At 41.9% G+C, this 18,838-nt stretch overlaps 1 protein-coding gene across 11 annotated transcripts in view; it reads right to left on the minus strand.

Moving 5' to 3' along the window:
- The window catches only part of syd (JNK-interacting protein syd), an 83,485-nt gene that overhangs the window by 61,636 nt on the left and 3,011 nt on the right, over positions 1–18,838 (minus strand). For 2 of the 11 annotated variants that reach the window (XM_075882212.1, XM_075882210.1), the window contains exons 5-12: positions 18,321–18,492; positions 15,757–15,829; positions 15,030–15,162; positions 8,653–8,741; positions 6,249–6,293; positions 3,529–3,546; positions 2,732–2,789; positions 2,414–2,470 (exon numbers count right to left, since the gene is read on the minus strand). In XM_075882212.1, coding sequence (XP_075738327.1) covers positions 2,414–2,470; positions 2,732–2,789; positions 3,529–3,546; positions 6,249–6,293; positions 8,653–8,741; positions 15,030–15,162; positions 15,757–15,829; positions 18,321–18,492 — 645 coding nt within the window. Of the gene's footprint in view, positions 1–2,413; positions 2,471–2,731; positions 2,790–3,528; positions 3,547–6,248; positions 6,294–7,535; positions 7,572–8,652; positions 8,742–15,029; positions 15,163–15,756; positions 15,830–18,320; positions 18,493–18,838 lie in introns of all 11 variants that reach the window. The other 9 variants (XM_075882213.1, XM_075882221.1, XM_075882215.1 and 6 more) reach the window with 8 other exon arrangements.

The following is an 18,838-nucleotide window of genomic DNA, read 5'->3' on the forward strand; positions in this document are numbered from 1 at the left end:
ATCAATCAGGCTTGTTTTACCAAAGCAACACTGGCTGTGAGCTTCAGCAGAGCTCTTGGTACATTTTCATAGCCTGCTATATCTATGTGCACCAAAGCACAGTAATGAATGTTTCCACATTTTGCCCTTGTGATACCACCAGCTGTCATGGGAACTGCGCCTTAGAAGCACACTGCCATAGTAAATGCTGCGAGCTGACGCACTGTAGAAAAGCGAAAATTTTTAAAGGCTCGTCTTTTTTTTTTTTTAAGGAATAATATTGTCCCTGCCAGTGGAAAGTCAAGTTACATTTTGTCAACTTTTCTTTCTTCACATTAACATTATGATTACTACTAATTACATCCCCAATACTTTCCTCGGCATCGTTGTCTGTGAGTTCTATGATGTTGACACGGTATAGTACTTGTAGGCTCCAGCAAAAGCAGGTGCATGCAGGGGAAATGCACCACCTGCATGGCACCAAAATTCTCTAGGGCTGCACAGTACTTTTAAAGTAAACAGGCTCAGACTTTTTTTATACCCCTCAAACAAGCTTGCCAATTCATATAGTAGACCACGGCGATCACATTTTCCAAATACACAGCACTGCGTGCTGTGCTGTAATACGATTCCCACGCTTATTTTCTTTGCCTGACCAATGCCCCTCTTACGCACAGTGATGCAAGCTTGCGGGCAACTGAGCTTGTCAACTGGTCCTTTGCCCTACGAAACCGCACCTTGGCTTAATGGTCATGCAGTTTCGGCCACGTAGTCCGCGTTTTCATTTTCCTGCGCTGCCCTCTGTTGCTTTGTAGAGACAGAGACTACTAGGAGAAGCGGTACTGCCAGAACAAAGGTCTCCGAGATAAAGAGGTGTTGCTCTACTTTATCACTAAGGGAAAGCTGCTCCTCGAACTGCTCTTCCTCCTCTCTTCGCTACGACACGTGTTTATGTCGGGGATTCCCTGCTCAGTCATTCGCTGCGCAGCGAAGATGTATCACTGACGTCGTGTCACATTGCTAAAGTGGGCGGAGTCATGACGATAGGTTATGCCTTTCCCCTCCCTATGGCGAAGAAGGGTGGCGAGGCCGCACGCGAATTTGAAACCAGCTATAACGGATGTTCTAACCTCTGTAACTTCCTTACTATAGCACGTATTCCCAAAATTCTTGCCGCAGCATATTCACATCGCAAAAGTGTGCATATTTTTCCACATAACAATTTTCGGACCTCGAGGTTGTTTACTGGCCCTTTACTGTCAGACTGTGCAGTCATGATGGAGGTCACAGTAATGGTGCACTGGCAATTATTAAATGTTATTAGCTATAATTACCCCCAAATAATGCACAAGCCCGATCTTTTGTATGAAAAAGGTAATAAGATGATTACACACGCAAACATTTCCTATCTTGCGGCAGCTGCCAATAGCTTCCAGCTTGAAAAAAAAAAGTGATAATTTATACAAGAGCCTTTGAAATGACCATAGTAAGCCAGCACCCAAGCAGTCAATGGCAGGGAAAATGGACAGAAAACAGAGCCCCTGGTCTTACCACCGCACATGCAGTTTATGGGAGGTACAGATGAAGCTACCAAGGTGTAATCGTGAGCCCTGTATTAGCATGCAGATTTTTCATGAGTGAAACCAAAAGTGCCCCTCCACTGTCTAATAAGTGTTTTTGCATCCGCTTGTAATTCAAAACAGCAGCAGCCAGACCTTTGGCATCTAACAATTACACAGTGCATTATATTTCATCAAATGTTTCAAAAGCTTCTAGAATTTCACATACAAATGCGAAAATAAAAAAGACCCACTATTCGGAGTGGCTGCTCAAGCACACTGCAGGAGCTACTTTCAACACATAAATGGGTTTGACTGCACACATTTCAAGAGTCTATTGCAAGTAGAGACATAGTGAACATGAATCATTTTACACCATGAACAAGCTCAATTTGTTATAATTTAAAAGCAGAGTTAAATGAACCATAAAAAATCATAAAATGTATCTATGAAGCTACAGCCAACTGAAGAATGCTAAGCACTGATGCAAGCCTTCTTGCTAGTATGATTGTGACAAAGTCTTACTTGCTGTCAGAATTAAGTTTAAAACACTCATCAAATGGAGGTCCCTGCTACAATGGCTCCATAAAAGTGTGTCAATTACATCCAGAACTTTTTTGTCACTTCCTCCATTCCTGATAACCATGAAAAGCAAGATGTGTTTAAAAATTTACAAGGTCCCTAGGAATGAAGTGACCTGTGTTATTTACATTCAGCAGACATAAGTCTTCTACTGCTGAAATGTTACTGTCCGAATGCTCAAATCAGTATCGTTTCCTACAGGGAGATATGAGAGCTCACACAAAGAAAAAAAAAAGACAGGTAAAAAAAGGTAGCAAGAGCAGCAGAAGCAGTAGCTTTGGCATCCAACTCACCTGGTAAGAAGGTCAACCCTGGCGATTAGGTCGTCTTTAACAATGTTTAGCGCATTCCTAGAAGCAGAAACAACTAGGTGTTAATATGGGCATGCAGTGGGCATAAATCGTGGAACAAATAATTTGTTAGTCCCTGATAACTTCTCATTGAGCTGCCCTTGGCATCCATTTCAGTAAGCACCACTGTACACAAAAACTACTGGTATGATGATGACGACGCCTCTAATGAGCAGCCAACACCCTTTCATGAACTCGGCAAACATGCAGCTACTCCCAGATAGCAGATGCAACCATAAAACGTCTACAGGAAACACTTACTTCGTAGCAAGGAGCTCAATGTTCTCCATGATGATGTTTTCAACCTCCTTTCCCATGCCTGCAAAAATAAGCATTTGTTATTGAAAATGATCTTTGAAAATTAAAACTATTGGATAAAAGTCAAACACAGAAGCAATAGCTATAAGAGATAAATCCTGCAATGTTTATTTAATCATTATCTTTTTTGCTTGTCAAGTAACTGAAGTAAAAGACCCTGTTTTTACAAATAAACCATCCTGGTTACATTAAATATTTCAGAAGCTTTTAGCTAACCGATATTGCTAGAAAAAATTGCTTGCCCTATTAAATGCAGACAGGCACTTTGTATTGAGGACGAAGCAGCTTCTACATGCTGCGATCACATAAAGCATAAGCAATCAGGACTAAGCATCAAAGTTGCAAAGCTTTCCAGTTCTGTGTAGCACCCACTGTAAAACAGTGTAAAGCTTGGCTTTAGAAACATGCTTACCGTTATGAGGGGCTTTAAAAGAAAAGGCAAGCATGAAGCAACACTCAGAAGACAAAAACTGCTTGAACAGGTAGCTTAGGAATATACTTCGAGAATGTGTTCTAACATATATTTGTTACTATATTAGAATAGTGTCGCTTTTAAATTTCATATCACTTATTGATCCTTAATGGCCCATAGATTATTAAATAAATTACAAATACTATAACTGCTCACATCAAGTTAAAACAACAGCTTGTGGTGAGAGATTTGGAATCAAGCCTCTACATTTACAGCATTTACATTCATGCCAAATGACTGTTAAGAAAAACGGATGGGTCATGCTTACCGAATATGTTGTCAGTAACTGTCAGTAAGGACGTGCAAGAAACGAGGAAACAAGTTTGTTACTTAACTGTTACACAACAACACTGTGCACCTTACAATGGGCATAGCAAAAACAGCTATTATTTATGAAACACTTAAGGAATGAATCCTTTCATGGGAATATACCACACAAAAAGAAGAATGCTTTCAAGCAAAAGTGCATAAGCCAAACATATGACACAAGCTAAAAGCAGTACTCCATTGCTAATCAGCATGCCATAAAAACACTAAAGAAGCATGCCACATAAAACTGCTACTAAAGGAGCAAAGAAAATGCAGCACTGATAGGGAGATATCTGGTGCAGTCACAGCACAGAGCTTCTATTTGCTGTGCCATATGGTAATCAACACTGATGTACTATGTTTAGAAGGGGGCAAAATGAAGGTGTAATGAAACAAACAATATCACCACTACAATAAAAATATAAAACAGCGCTTAGACAAAGGCATCCCACATCACTTGAAAAACGAGTGATTGTGTTAGCCAACCTTCCCTGGCATTATCACCAAAAGAAATGTGCCTATTAATCAGGGGTGATTAGGAAGCTCACACAAGGCTGTGCCATACGGCTTGACAAGCATATCACCTTTGATATTTTTGTCAATTAGCATGCGCACTCGCCTTTAAGAAACATACATGCTCTTTTTCAATAAACCAGTTGCGAGTCAGCGCTGTGTGTCACTTTCTTCCTTCGTCTTGTGTCTAAGCGCTGTTTTGTGTTTTTATCACAGAACCCCACCAACTACTCATATCTGCCTATTTTCTACAACATTCATGTTGGGCTCACCCAACATCTGTCTACATTTCTGCAACTAGCACCTAAATAGCCCAATTCAGTAAGGTGTACTCTAGCACATTTCTGTCAAAGATATGGGTGTGCTTGCATATCGGTCACTTTACGGGGAAAAGCCCTCAGGCAAGTCATTAGGGGGACAAAAAAAGGCAAAAATAAACAGTATTATACACGATTCATATTCATAAATGAAACTTTTTCAAGCTTCACCAATCTTGAAACAACTCGTTATCCTGTTTTCAGTTGCCCGGCTTGCAAAATATTTCTTGCACTGATGTTTCAAACAAACATTCGCCTTAATTTTTCAGAAAACATTAGCTACAGGACCAAATTTTGCTTACTAGTAACAGACTTTCAAAACAAAGGTATGATTTTTCATTACATGATATGGCCCTTAGAAAAAGTGCAGGTCAGTGAACTTAATGCACGAAATGTTTCCAGTACTGTCACTTGTATGTACATCATTGGAATATTACAAAATACTCTAAATGTCATTAAAGCATGCCAAAATGTTTCAGCAAATTCAGCACAGGTTGGCAGGAGGATGACAACCAATGTGTCCTTTTTTTCTTCTTCTATGCTGAGCTTAATATAACAAAGTCCTCATTTTAGCGTAGGAATCTCCACAGCATTTTATGACACACATTTACATAAATTTATTGGGTGTTGCGCGACACATTTTCAAATCTGAATAAGCCAATTTGGCATTCTTTCTGGATGAAGCTGTAGTATAGGGATACAGACACAAAAATTGTGGCCTGGCATTTTTTTGCTGCAATCGGTTGCTGCGATCATCATTTTTCCTCAGTAAAACACACCCCCCCCCCCCCCCCCCTCTCCAGCTAAAAGCTTTCTCTAGGCAGAGTGCCACCATATCGGCATCATCGTAAATAGGATGAATTGGAGCTCAAGATTGCCACAAAGCTCCATTTCTCCAATGAGAAATCCCGCCAGCTTTCTTCCGAGTTCAGTTTTTTAGCTTTAAGCTGTATCGTCTTGGACTTCCATTTTCTTGACTTTCTATCAGTCACCCCGGTGTCATTTGACAACATAAGAAAATATAAACGTTCCTTTTTCTGCCCTTAAATCCAGAGACATTACTGAGTGCTGTAAAGCAGTCTATATTTGCCTGAATGCCATACAGATTTTTACAATTGGCTCTTAGGTAGAAGTTGTTAAGGAGACAACATGTAGAGGACGGATAAAATATTATTGTGAGCTTATTCAAATATTGAAAACTAATCCAATAGCTTTATGGCACACAATGAGCCCTTTGAATATTTTTGCACAAAAATCTTGACAAAATTATGTATAATTAATCAATCAATTTAGAGATAATGAGGATCTATCGAAGTGCCATAACTCAAAAGTTGCAACAGATCGCTGAACACCAATTTCATTTATGACATCAGCAGAAAAAATCAAGTCTGCATGCCAAATTTGATCAAGTTATCTCCATAAATAATAAAGATAGTTTACATTGCCACATCCCCCCTTAAATAAAAAGACAGATAGGTTAGAAAACCATCTACTAAATAAATATCTACTATGTTAATTAAATACTATAATAAAATCAATTTACTACTTTATGGCATAAGCACACTCTCCATGGCCAGAAAGATAAAAGTTTATTTTAATTTTCTTTGTGAAATGGTGCTTGAGCTTTGCAATATTAAAACTCTGACAACTAGAAGAATACCGAAAAATACCGAACACTACAGCCTACTGTACGTGATACGCCTTTCACATATGCATTCAAGCAGGCAGGTAAGTACTATGAGGACAAACACCTGGTAGTAAAAGGTAACAACCAGAACCAGCAACTATGTACAACATACTAAGCATGGTGGGGAAAAATAGGATGAACAAAAATGCCACAGAGGCCTACCATTTTTGCCACCGTGATTATCTGGCTCACTTTCTGCATCACTGTCTGAGAAGAAAGGAAAAGATTTTTTAAAAAAAAGCAGAAACAAGGAAGAGAAAAATGAGAGGTAGGAATACCATGCACTTAATCGAAAAAAAACCATGCAGAGTAAAGCAAGTGCTGCATGAAACCAAGTCCAAGAAACAGCCCACACATTCATGCAGCATACAGCCAATGCTAAGGAGCATGTTCAGTTCAGTTTCTCAGAAGTGAACAGATGCTGTTATCATGCCCATCTCACACAAAGCATGTCCCCAAGTTCAGCCAAGCTTTAGTCACTGAATTTTCTGCAAGTGCAGACCAGTTATGGCTAGTCTGGTCACCATTATCAGAACTGTGAGTAAATTAATAATTGTTGGAGTTCAACAACACAGAACCAATGTATGAATATGAGAGATGCCATAGTGGAGGCCTCCGGATATTTCGGCCACCTGGGGGTTCTCTAACATCTAACATGCACCCAAATTAGAGTACACGGGCCTACAGCACTTTCGCCTCCACCAAAAATGCAGCAGCTCTGGCCGGGATTCGATCTCGCGACCTGCGAGTCAGCAGCAGAGTACCTTAGCCACTAGACCACCGTTCTGGGTCTGCGCATAAAGTGGATTAAGATTATTCATTCATTTACAACAAATATAGTAATATATGACCTCATTGTAGCAGAAATGTCTCAAGCTAAACAACTAATTAAACAGATGGCACAATACATTAGAAAACATGTTTTCTGGTTAATGTTCGTACTTTCCTTTTTTATTATGGCATGTGGTAAGGAATCGAAATTGCATTTGCACTGTGAGGTAAAAATGCAAGATTGCTCTATCGAAAAAGCTTTTGAAAAGTCTGCATCCAATCATGATTGTTTGATAAGAACATGAACGCTTCAACAGATCAAACTTAGGGCAGAAAAGCATTTAGTTATATTGCAGCGACGTGCATTAGTGCAGCCACTAAGGGTTATAGCAAGGAAGAAAAAATTCTGCACTTCTGTTGAGAAATACTTGTATATATTGCAGCCTTATTCCACACCAAAGCCTGATTCCCCCCAATTCTTCAGTGCAGCCATTACACCTACAGACACAAGATACTCAATATTTGTGCCCCGCCAGCAAATGCCCATCTGAGAAACTGAGCTGCAAGAGCAATGCAGCAGTCAACACAGAGAAAAGCGCACTTCAGGAGAATGCCAAGGCCTTATCAGACATGCCACAATCATGCCTGAATGTAATACATTCGCTTGACAAGACTAACCTGATGACGCATACTCTCCGGGATGAACATAGTTTCCTTAGAGGGCAGCATTTTTTCACACAAGCAGAAGCATTGTCAGTAAGTAATGTTATTGTTTACACGTGACACAAGAAAGAAATAACACACTGTCTGACTTGTCGTAAACAAGGTCTTTTTTCTTCGAGTACTTCCTTACAAAAGGGAAATAACGATATTTCCTGCCCCCAAAAGCAGAACCCTTGTCACATGGGGCAAGCTTACGCACACTATGAGCAAGTGCCATTTGTATGCTGTCACACAGGAATACTTAGCAAACACACTAGCCGATGAGCAAAGGTCGGTAAACTCATACATGAGTTGACTCGCTCAGACTCAGATTTAATTATGAGTTTGAGTCTCAGCAAATCCAAGTGAAAAAACTTTTAGTAGTGAGTCTGAGTCCAAGTGCGTGCAATACAGGAAGATTTTGGCCAGTCTCAGTCCGAGTAAGACCCAAGTGCAATATGTATTTCTTGAGTATGTGAGCTCCACGTTTGTTGGCAACCTATGGTTCTATATACACAACTTTAGCAATATTATCAGCCCTATGTGGACTTCAATGCACACGCGCCGCCTCAATATTTATTAATTACAGGCTACAGGCATGAGTTACAAATTGGGAGGGGGGATGCCTAGACTTCTACTTCTCCCCCACAATCTCGTTCACGAGAAGCCTCGCAATGTCATCTTAATCATCTCTCTCAGTAAAAATGTCTTTACTGGACTGGGACCATTGAGAAGTCAATGTAAAGGTACGATATCATAAAGCCCTGTGCAAAATATTGGCATGAAAGGGACCCTGAAACGGATTTTTGAAGTTTTGCGGTGTTTCGGCTGGAGCATCATCCAACCATTCACACCACAAATTCTGCATCACAAGTTTCTTGAGAACACTGATGTAACACAATGAGTGTAACTCCCAATTTGAAGTCCCTAATAAAAGATTAGACTGAACAGATCCTGTGGCTTTGATTGAGCTACAAGCTACAGTCACCTTTGAAAAACGAGAAGTTAATGCAAGGATAGTTTGGGAAACTGAAGAACAAGCAAAAAATGTTTCTGGTGCCCCTTTGGCTGCACAGTCGACCTCACAACTCACCTGTAACATCTGAGCCTTCTTCGCCTTCAGCCATGTTTTCATCATGAAAACTTAGTTCTTGGTAAAGCGTATTTGGCCTGCGCTGTTCTCTGAAATGTCAAAAAATAAGAGCATTCAAATCGATACCTGTTTTTAAAGCTAACGAAGTACCCAGTGTGATGAGCATAACACAATAAGACTTCAGACAATAAGCTAAGTCATGCTAAGGTATGTAAGCATTACAAACATTACTGGCATCTATGACTTTTGCTAAAACATCATTTCCTGATAGTTACCACCAACATTACCAAATACAATTATATGCTTGCATTATTTAAGTAATGTCGGCATCCCTAGGCGCATGTGTCTTTGTAAGCCACTCACGCAACAAATTTCCTAAAAAATAACCCCCTTTACAATATATATAAGCTGACGCAGCGACAATTTTAATGCTTTGTCATTCACATTAGCAAAAGGATGGACGTAACAAGTCAGTTCGACTAAAACCTTTGGTAAAAATTATAACAATGATTGTGGACCCTATGTGCTGTATGTAAAACAGCGTCAGTAGAGAACTAAGCAAACGCTGCAGATGCCTTTCACAGTTGATTGCTGAGTATTTGTATGGCCACTGCTGTCCATACTTTACTACTGGTTTCTACTAACAAAGCAAGACAAGCTTTGTTGCCCTCATCAAGTACATTTAAATTAGATGAATGGTACTTGTGGGAAGCTGCCTCATAGTATTTCAACAAGGCTTTTTCATAATGCCTTGACCATATCATAATGGCACAGATACCCAACATCAAAGCCTATGATACAGTTTAAGGAGAACAGCATGACAAGTTCGCATACATGTAGAGTTAACAACTTGCAAAAGAAAAGCTAATCCACCAGATATAGCCAGATTATGAAACACGGCGAAAAAAACTCTTGGCCTCAATTGTGAAGATGCAGGTAAATGCCACAATTTTGGAAGGCAAATCATCATCAAACAGAATAAATTTTTGAAAATAATGAGTTAATTCTTTAATACTTGAATAAAAAATACTTGAACATAGAACAGAATGCCAACAAACCTCTGCAACAAGAATGCATGAGCCAAATACTAGCAGTAATTCACAGTAATCAGTAACTGACATACTTTTTAGTGTTTGCTAAGGTCCCTATTTTTCAACTGCAAGATTACTTTGCAAGGAAAGTACGTACTGTGGGCACTTAGTATACCCATCCCCTTCATCTGTACATTATTATTATCACTACCATGTGTTGGCCATGCATCATCATCGTTGTCACATATAAGCATCTTCATTCTTGGGTCATTGTAGCTGTCCGCTGCCGGCTCCTTGCGCCAAATAAAGGTCATCCAAACCAAGACCTCTCCCTCCATTACGGCATCTCTGATAATGGTGTTGGGACGTTAAACCTCACATATCAATCATCATCAACCAAACCAAGACCTCATACGTGGTGGAAGTTGCTCTTTGATCCCGCGTCGTCATCTCGACCACTCCTACCTCTTGGAGCTTCGTTCAGGTCGGCGCTTGGCTCCAGTGTCCGGAAATATGTCACAGCACAAACATGGCGCCGCCACGCCATTACGCATCGTCAACTTGACATTGCCACCACTAACGTACGCATGGATTGCTGCCACTTTTCGCATGAGCTTTCCATCATCGCCGCCTGAGTCCTCATCTGGCCATCTGTCCGCTCTCTCTCCTGGTACGGCTAATGACAGCTACTACCCTCCTTGGCGATCGACTCACCCTACATGCTATTATTGTGGCTATCGCGAACACATCTCGTGCTTTTGCCGCAAGAACCAGCAAGACGAGCGTCGAGAGTACGACATGCGCGAACAGGAGTTTATCGGAGAAGCCTTTTACCAGGGCCATTATTCCTCACCTCCTCGTCAGCCTCCATCTCTGCCCACATCGCGTGAGATTCACAATAGTCATCGGTCAACAAGACGCTGTTCACCATTGCCCTACCATCTCCTCGTCTCCGCTTCAGCCTGCCTCCCTCTCCTCTGACCATCGTCTGGAAAAACTAAGTGATGCAGTTTTCGCAAGAAAAACTGCATTTCAACACAGGACTGAAATTCCTCCAGAGCGCCCTCACAATATGATTTCGGTCACATTTGAGGGAGTGCACATTGATGTTTTGGTAGACACTGGGGCTCCATATTCTGTTATTCGTGCTGATTTGTGTGCCCGTCTTGGAAAAGTCACGACGCCTTACAATGGACCTACGCTGGTTATAGCCCAGAAAACTGCAATTCCCCCTTCCGCTCTCTGCACTGCCTGTGTGCTAATCAACAACATTCTTCACTATATAGAGTTCGCTGTACTATCCCCATGCTCTAACCAACTCATTTCAGGCTCCGGCTGCCTTGCTTCTGCTTCCACGGCTATTTGTTGTGGACAAAAGTACTTCTAAAATTTAATTCATGCGCAACCACACGACACAATCACTCACACACACACACCCAGGCATCAAACACGCACAGCGCACAGTACATTTTACCAACACAGACCACTTGCTCAACGATGAAATCTACAGGCCACTTCGACTTATGGCTGCTGCAGACGTCGAGCTACCACCATGAAAACAGCAATTAATAACGGTTTTGCCTAACAATGTTGAGTCTGGTGACATTTTGGTCACCCTGTCACCCAGTTGTCTTAGTAAAGGCATAGTTCTCGCACCAAGCGTGGCTCGCTTCCACAATCGATCAGCTGTCATGGGTGCTACGAGCGACACGCCAGCTAAAATTTTACTTTCGCAGGGCACCACTGTGGCCTGTGTTGCCGATCTGGAGCTTGTGTGCGTCGTGCCTCTTAACCCTGTCTCCACCAACGACCATTCTGCTGATCATGCTGCTTTCTCGGCTTTACAGCAGCCATCAGCAGAGATTTCAGAGACTCGCAGAAGCAGCAGCTGCTTGCTTTGTTGGAAAAGCACACAAACTCTTTTGACGCGTATTCATCGACCTTTTACTACCGCTGCAGCACATCGTATTAAGACCGACGAAAGATTCATTGTGCACCGCCGCTTGTATTGTGTGTCTCTAGCAGAACGGAGGAAAATAATTCAAGAAAGCGTAGACGACATGCTGCGACAGGAAATAATTCGAACCTCAACCAGTCCTTTCTTGTCTCCCATTGTTCTTGTGCATAAGCAAGATGGTTCTGTACGATTTTTCATCGAAACGTCATTTGCAAACCTGGATGGCCTATACAGATTCAGTGTTATCCCTTTCGGTCTATGCAATGCGCCCGCAACTTTTGAGCGCATGATTGACACCGTTCTGCATGGACTGAAATAGAAGTCTTGCCTATGTCACCTCGATGACATTGTTGTCTTTTCATCGACGTTTCCTCGACATCTGCAATGATTGGACTAAGTCTTAACTTGTCTTGCCGGCGCTGGTCTTCAAATTGACACCAAGAAGTGTCATTTTGCTAGCAGATCTATTAAGGTCCTCAGTCATGTCGTGAGTAAGGATGGAATTCACCCTGACTCTCAGAAAACTGCTGTGGTGCTTCGCTTCCCTCACCCTGATAAGCCAAAAGACTTGCGAAGTTTCCTTGCTCTCACCTCTTAATTTCGGCAATTCATACGGAACTTTGCCTCCGTAACTGCACCAATCCATAAGCTACTTGCTTCTGGTATGCCCTTTGAGTGGTCTCAGGAATGTGAATTCGCTTTCGACATGCTGAAGAGTGCCTTCACGACCGACCCTGTACTTTTCCATTTTGACAATGACGCACCGAACCTTCTGCACACAGACACCAGCGGCCGTGGTTTAAGAGCCGTGCTCTTGCAATGCGACAACTCTTCGCGGAAGCGAGTGATTGCACACGGCAGCCGTGTCCTCTCGGCAGCTGAGAGGAACTACTGATCATTAAGCGGGAGTGCCTTGCCGTCATTTGGTCAGAGCAGAAGTTTGGTTCCTATCTACACAGCAACCATTTTACCATCGTCACTGACCACCCCGCTTTTTGTTGGCTTTCGACACTGAAGAACTTGTCGGGACGCCCCGGCCGCTAGATTCTACGCCTTCAAGAGTATGACTTTGACATAATCTACAAGTTTGGCAAAAAGCATAGCGACGCCAACGCTCTTTCTCGCTGATCACTTTGCACAACACACACTCGAGGTCCACATTTACAGCAGTTCCCTCTCTGGCCTCTATAGGCCAGCTGCCTTCGAACGACGAGCAAGATTTTCTTTCTCGCCATATGGCTGACTCGTACTGTCGGAGTATTATAGGCTACCTCACAAGCGATTCCCATCCACAAAATGCGAAGGTCCATCGCCAACTCTTGCAATTTAAGATATACAACTCGATACTGTACCGCCCAATTTACCATCCTGAGGATCAAAGCTGGTTTTCCGTTCTACCCCAATCTCTTCGGTTACACGTCATCAGAGCACTTCATGACGATCCAGCTGCTGGTCACCTTGGTTACCATAAAACCTACGATCGCCTTCGAAGTCAGTTTTATTGGACTGGCATTACCCCTAGTATAGCTAGATATGTCAGCTCCTGTACTATCTGCCAATGTTGAAAACTACCCACATCTGCTGCTGCTCGTGCACTGCAGCCTCTTCCATGCCCAGCAACACCATTTGAAGTTGTAGGCATCAATTTGTATGGCCTCCTTCCCGTCAGTGCTGCTGGAAACCGGTGGATAGTGACAGTTGTTGATCATTGAACGCGCTACGCCGCGACGGCATCTGTTCAGAAATTATCAATTTCAACCCCCTTATCAACCCCCTTCAGAAATTATCAATTTCATCCTCCTAGCCATTATGCTGAGCCATGGTGGTCCACGTGTTTTGCTCAGTGATCGTGAAAAAGCCTTCCTCTTGGAACTAGTGAGCGAGCTTCTTCGTGCCTCCGGCACAACTCACAGGACCACCTCTAGTTATCAATCCCAGACTAACGACTTGACTGAGCGATTCCACCGCCCTCTCGCTGACATGATCGCCGCCTGTATTCAACCAGACCACTGTAACTGGGACGCTGTTCTACCATACAAATCTTTCACCTACAATACGGCTATTCAGCGGACATGTGGCTACCCCCCGTTTTACCTAGTTTACGGAAGCTCCCCTACGTACTTTCTGGACGTTTCTTTTTTTACCAGCAATGCAACATGAATCCATCTCCATTCGCTTCTGAGTAGTACATTTCACGACTAGCCCAGTGTCGCCAACGTGCTCGTATGAATACTGAAGCCACAGAGCAAGAGAGGAAGCCAGTTTACGAAGAATAACATCGTGTTGTATCCTTTCGACCTGGAGACAAAGTGCTCCTCTTGATGCCTCTTCGCCCACCTGGTTTGTGCGACAAATTTCAGCCACGGTTTATAGGACCGTACACAGTTCTCGAAGAGACTTCACCAGTGAACTATCGCATGACGCCCCTTTTAGCCTCAGCAGACTCCCTTTATTGAACAACTGAGGCCGTCCATGTCTACCGTATGAAGCCCTTCATGTGACGTTCTTTGTCCCCTTTGACTTACCGCGGCCAGGCTGGCCTCTTTCAATACACCTTACAAACATTGTACAATTGCACAGGCCTCTAATCATAATGCAAAAAAATTTGTAGCATTGCCCTTCCACTGTTGAAACTCGGATGTTACAAACACATGATTCTATCAAAAACCCCAATATATATCCTGTACTCCACAGATAATCTGGAGGGGTTTAGTATTCTGTTTTTTTTTTAAAGCTTTCCTGATCCAATTTGAATGCCACCTTTTTCTATGGTGTGATCAAAATCCCATTTTATGAGGTAGCACCTTTAAAGAAACACTAAAAAGCAAAACCATTTTTCACGTACTAGTAAAGTACAAATTCACAATCCCGAAAATGCCACTATGATGAGCGGCAAAATATGCAAAAAGGAAATGCAGGTAAAGACACCACCTTGAGATGCCCGCACCAAATGTCATTATGTCATAGGTTTTGAAGGTGTCTACTGGGTTCTACGTAGTTTCGAATCTTTAAAAATGAAGCACATTGTCATCTGTGGCTGCCATCGACCCAAGAATATGAAGTTTTAAAAAATTTCATCAAGCCAATGTCGCAAAAATACGAAAAATAAATTTTGAATTTTTCAATGTCCTACGTGGACATTTCAGCATGAAATTTAAAAATGAAACTTCAACCTTGATTTTCTCCGCTAATAATAAACTTATGATAATGAGACATATGGAATTAACGTTCTCAGAGAGAAGTTTGTCAATCTAAACCAAGTCATTTTCTTTTTAATGTCCCTTTAAAATTGACATACTTTACTAGTAGAACCCAGAGCAAGGATGTTGCGTGGTACAACCAAGAAAGCTTTTACGCCTGTCTCTTTCATGCGAACTTGCACACTTTACCTGTGCACTGTTGTTTTGTCAACACCAACTTCATCATCATGAGTAATGTCCTCAATGTCCTCCACTTCAGGAGTGAGTGATGTTGTTTCCGACATGGACATGTCCGTGCTGAAACCATCCACCCAACCACTTTCTAAAGAAGGGAAACAGAAAAATAAAAGATGCACGCAGAATAACTTTCACAATCTTTGTTATTATTTCCTTGCAGTAAACACAGCAAAAGATGAACGTTGCAACAGAAATGCATTTATAAATCTTTCAATGTACAAATTTTCAAAAGTAAAACGTGCACACCCTCTGGTATTGAGCGCTCGAAGGCTCTCCAGACAGCAAGCAACTTGTTTGCGATTTTAGTATATGATTCCAAACTGTAACCCCATTTGCACTACCCTTAACTATAATGCAGGGTTTGACACATAATACTGTCACGTGGTCCTGACGTCGACAAAGGCAGCAGTCTGTGAGTTCAAGCCCGGCAAAGGGGCATGGCAATATACAAGGGAAGCAGTATGATTTTCCAAGGAGTGTAATTAACCTGAACAGAAGAACAATTTGACAGCTGCAAACAAAATGGCACCAAACAGATTTAGATACTTATAAATAATAAATAGTATTAATGCAAAAAGTAGTAATTAAAAGAATACAAGGGAGGCAGCTTACAGGCACAATGATACACCCATTACATAACCACATGCTCGCCACAAATAACAAATCATGGACAACCTACTTTGCACCTGGCCAACCTTAGGTTCAGCAAGTGCTGCCTGTGGAGCAGGAGGAACTGTACCAACGTGAACTTCCTACAGAACAAGGCACAGAGGAAAATCTGCTCATAAACATGGCAACAAAACAAATCTGCATATTATAGGTGCAACACATTAACTGTTCATCGACAATGCCAAAGCAATGCCAGCTGCATCCATAACTTTCTCTAAAGTACAAGAAAGTGACTGCCATGTCAATTATGAAAAGGGTTTCTGCAAAGGTCTTGCTACAATGACATAGCTATAATCACAATGCACAGTTTAGGCAACTGATAAACAGAACAAAATTAATACACTTTTTTTATTCAAAATGCTCAGTTCTATCCAACATAGCATAATTGATAAACAGACTACTAGCTGAGCTCTCTCATATTATCTTTAATTGGGTAGAGGCTAATCCTAAAACTAGAATTGTCACTACGCAAGCATTAAAAAAAGTTCGAAAGCAATGATCCTCATGAAAACTGTTGCTAAGAGGCCATCCTGACTATTACCAAAGTAATCTCAGATATCCAGCAAGAGCATTGTAAAAATGGGGGGACCCTTAAGCTTCACCTTTCAAGGGGGCTCGAAACACTTTCTCAAGTAACCATGGAATGAATTCACTGGAAGAGCTTATTGCCTTACGAATTCAACGCCGCAAAAATTTTAAGAATCTGTCCAGTGCGAGTGGAGTCGCAAAGATTTGTCGCATGCAGCAATTGCATTCTCTCTTCTCTCGTCCCGATGAAAGCACTGGAAGCTAAGCAGAGAGGGATGGCAGGAGCAAAGAAAATATGTCACCCGCGCCTCGTGACCTTGAGCACTTTTTTATTTTATTTTTTTCTCTCGAATGTACAGCTTTTTCAGTGTGATCGTGCACGCACGCATGGGCAAGTCGCGGTTTCCCGCGGCAATCATTGCAACCACCGAGCGCACCATGTTCAAATCTGCTAATGGCTGATAGATGGACTTTCTACAAGCAATTTTTGAGCATCTTCTGTCATTTGTTGATAGAACAGAAAGCAATTTTTAGCTGACTTTGATCATTTATTGTGAATTCCAGGCTGGGTGCTGCGCTATAATATTTGGCTTGGGTGTTGTCGGGAGCCTTTTCTACCGATCGGCAGCGTTCTTTGACCATGCTCAAAAAGTGTTGCACGGCCCTTTTAAAGAGAGTTGAACGCGATAGCGACATCCTGTCCCTAGTGTGTGCTTCAAACCACTTGGTGTGTACCTTTTATTGTACAATGTTAGTCGAGAACTTTAAATTGTGAATTACTACAATGTAATTGGTAAATTTGAAGTAGCAAGGGTCAGCGAAGCTTTCGCATATGGCTGCATTTTGTGTAATGGGTAGCACGCTTCAAACCATAAGCAATCATACACGTGAATTGGTCTCGAACTTGATATGCACCCACTACATGGTCCTAAGAGAATACACGTAATAACATGTGTGACTTTTGTTATGGGTGGCCGGCTTTGAACCCGAAGTCGTTATGATATCCACATAATGGCAACATGCATTTGTACCAGACACTATTACTGCAGTACTATGTACATGGTGTATTGTGAAGCCTGCATACAGGACACATGTGTTTCTAAAGCATGAAAGTTAATTTTCACTGCATTTTCAAGCACAGGAAGTTATCGTCATGGTATTTCCAAATAGACGCACGACTGTGAGGTAGAACATGCGCTTGCCACTCAAACGACCTGGGTTCCATCCTGACACAGATTTGTAAATTTTTTTGGTTATTTTACTTGTAGCTTCTATTTTTGGATCATGGACAGGATTATTGTTTGCTCACAACCAATGATGCCCATGTCAACGCCGACATCAGAATTTCTGTGAAACGAGCTCTTTGACGCTATCGCGTTAATATGCTTCTTTTTACCTGGCAACATATTGATAGAGGTGTGGGCTAAACATGGTACTTGGCTAATACTACCATCCCTTAGCCACACTAATAGACATTGCCTTCACAGTGACTATTACAAATATGAGCTTAAAAGCTATAAAGCAAAGATATATAAAGGAGATAGCATTGCAACCTACCCAGCTTTACACCAGTCTGGCCGGTTTTTGTAGGCACTGAGCCAGCTGTCGGTCCATACTTAAGACTGCCACCAATGACCGGTTTGTCTGGCCATCAAATTGCTTTCTCTCTTTTTGCACTTTGTATGCGTAACTCCAGCAACTTCAAAGACACTAAATATTTGTTGCTTCCCATCTGCTTCCTTTTTTATAAACATTGAAAACTGTCTAAGCCCATCTGATTGGTATGGCAATGGGTCCTTAAATTTACCTACAAAAATTTTACAAATGGCTACAACCTTAAAAAAAAAAAAAAAGAATTCTTTCATATTATAAGTTGTGTGATTCAAGGCACAACCTACCATCACAGTCTCTACATACATGAGATTACATTGCCTACCTACCACAGTGTCTGAACATGAGAAGAACAGTTAATCATAGAGCAATAAGATTTGAACAACTTTCCAGATAACCATGAAAGACTGCACTTTGCTGGATTTAAAAACTAACCTGTATTTCGCTTTTGAGGCTGGCATTGGAATCGTTGCTCTTTGAAGGTGAAATGAGATCTGGGTAGTCGGGCGATGTAGGGATTGTCTTAGCTGGAGTGGTTTCACCCGACAGACCCAAGGAAGCTTGGCCGCCAGGAGATTTACTGAGTGCAAAGTGCATTCCCATCTTGCTGCTCAGCCACATGGAAAGAAAATGCAGTGTAAGCAACACTCCAGCATTACTTGTAAACGTTTGGATCAATTGACATGATTCACATGTGGGGTTTAACGTCCCAAAACCACCATATGATTATGAGAGACACCGTAGTGGAGGGCTCCGGAAATTTTGACCACCTGGGTTTTTTTATCGTCTTTTAACATGAGCACACAAGCCTACAGCACTTTCACCTCCATCGAAAATGCAGTGGCCACAGCCGAGATTCGATCCTGCAACCTGCGGGTCAGTAGTCAAGTACTTTAGCTACTAGAATCTGCCACAGTGTCAATCCTGAAACTGCACGCTCTACATGCCAACAA

The sequence above is a fragment of the Rhipicephalus microplus genome, chromosome 2 (genome assembly GCF_043290135.1).
Source record: "Rhipicephalus microplus isolate Deutch F79 chromosome 2, USDA_Rmic, whole genome shotgun sequence".
Taxonomy (NCBI): domain Eukaryota; kingdom Metazoa; phylum Arthropoda; class Arachnida; order Ixodida; family Ixodidae; genus Rhipicephalus; species Rhipicephalus microplus.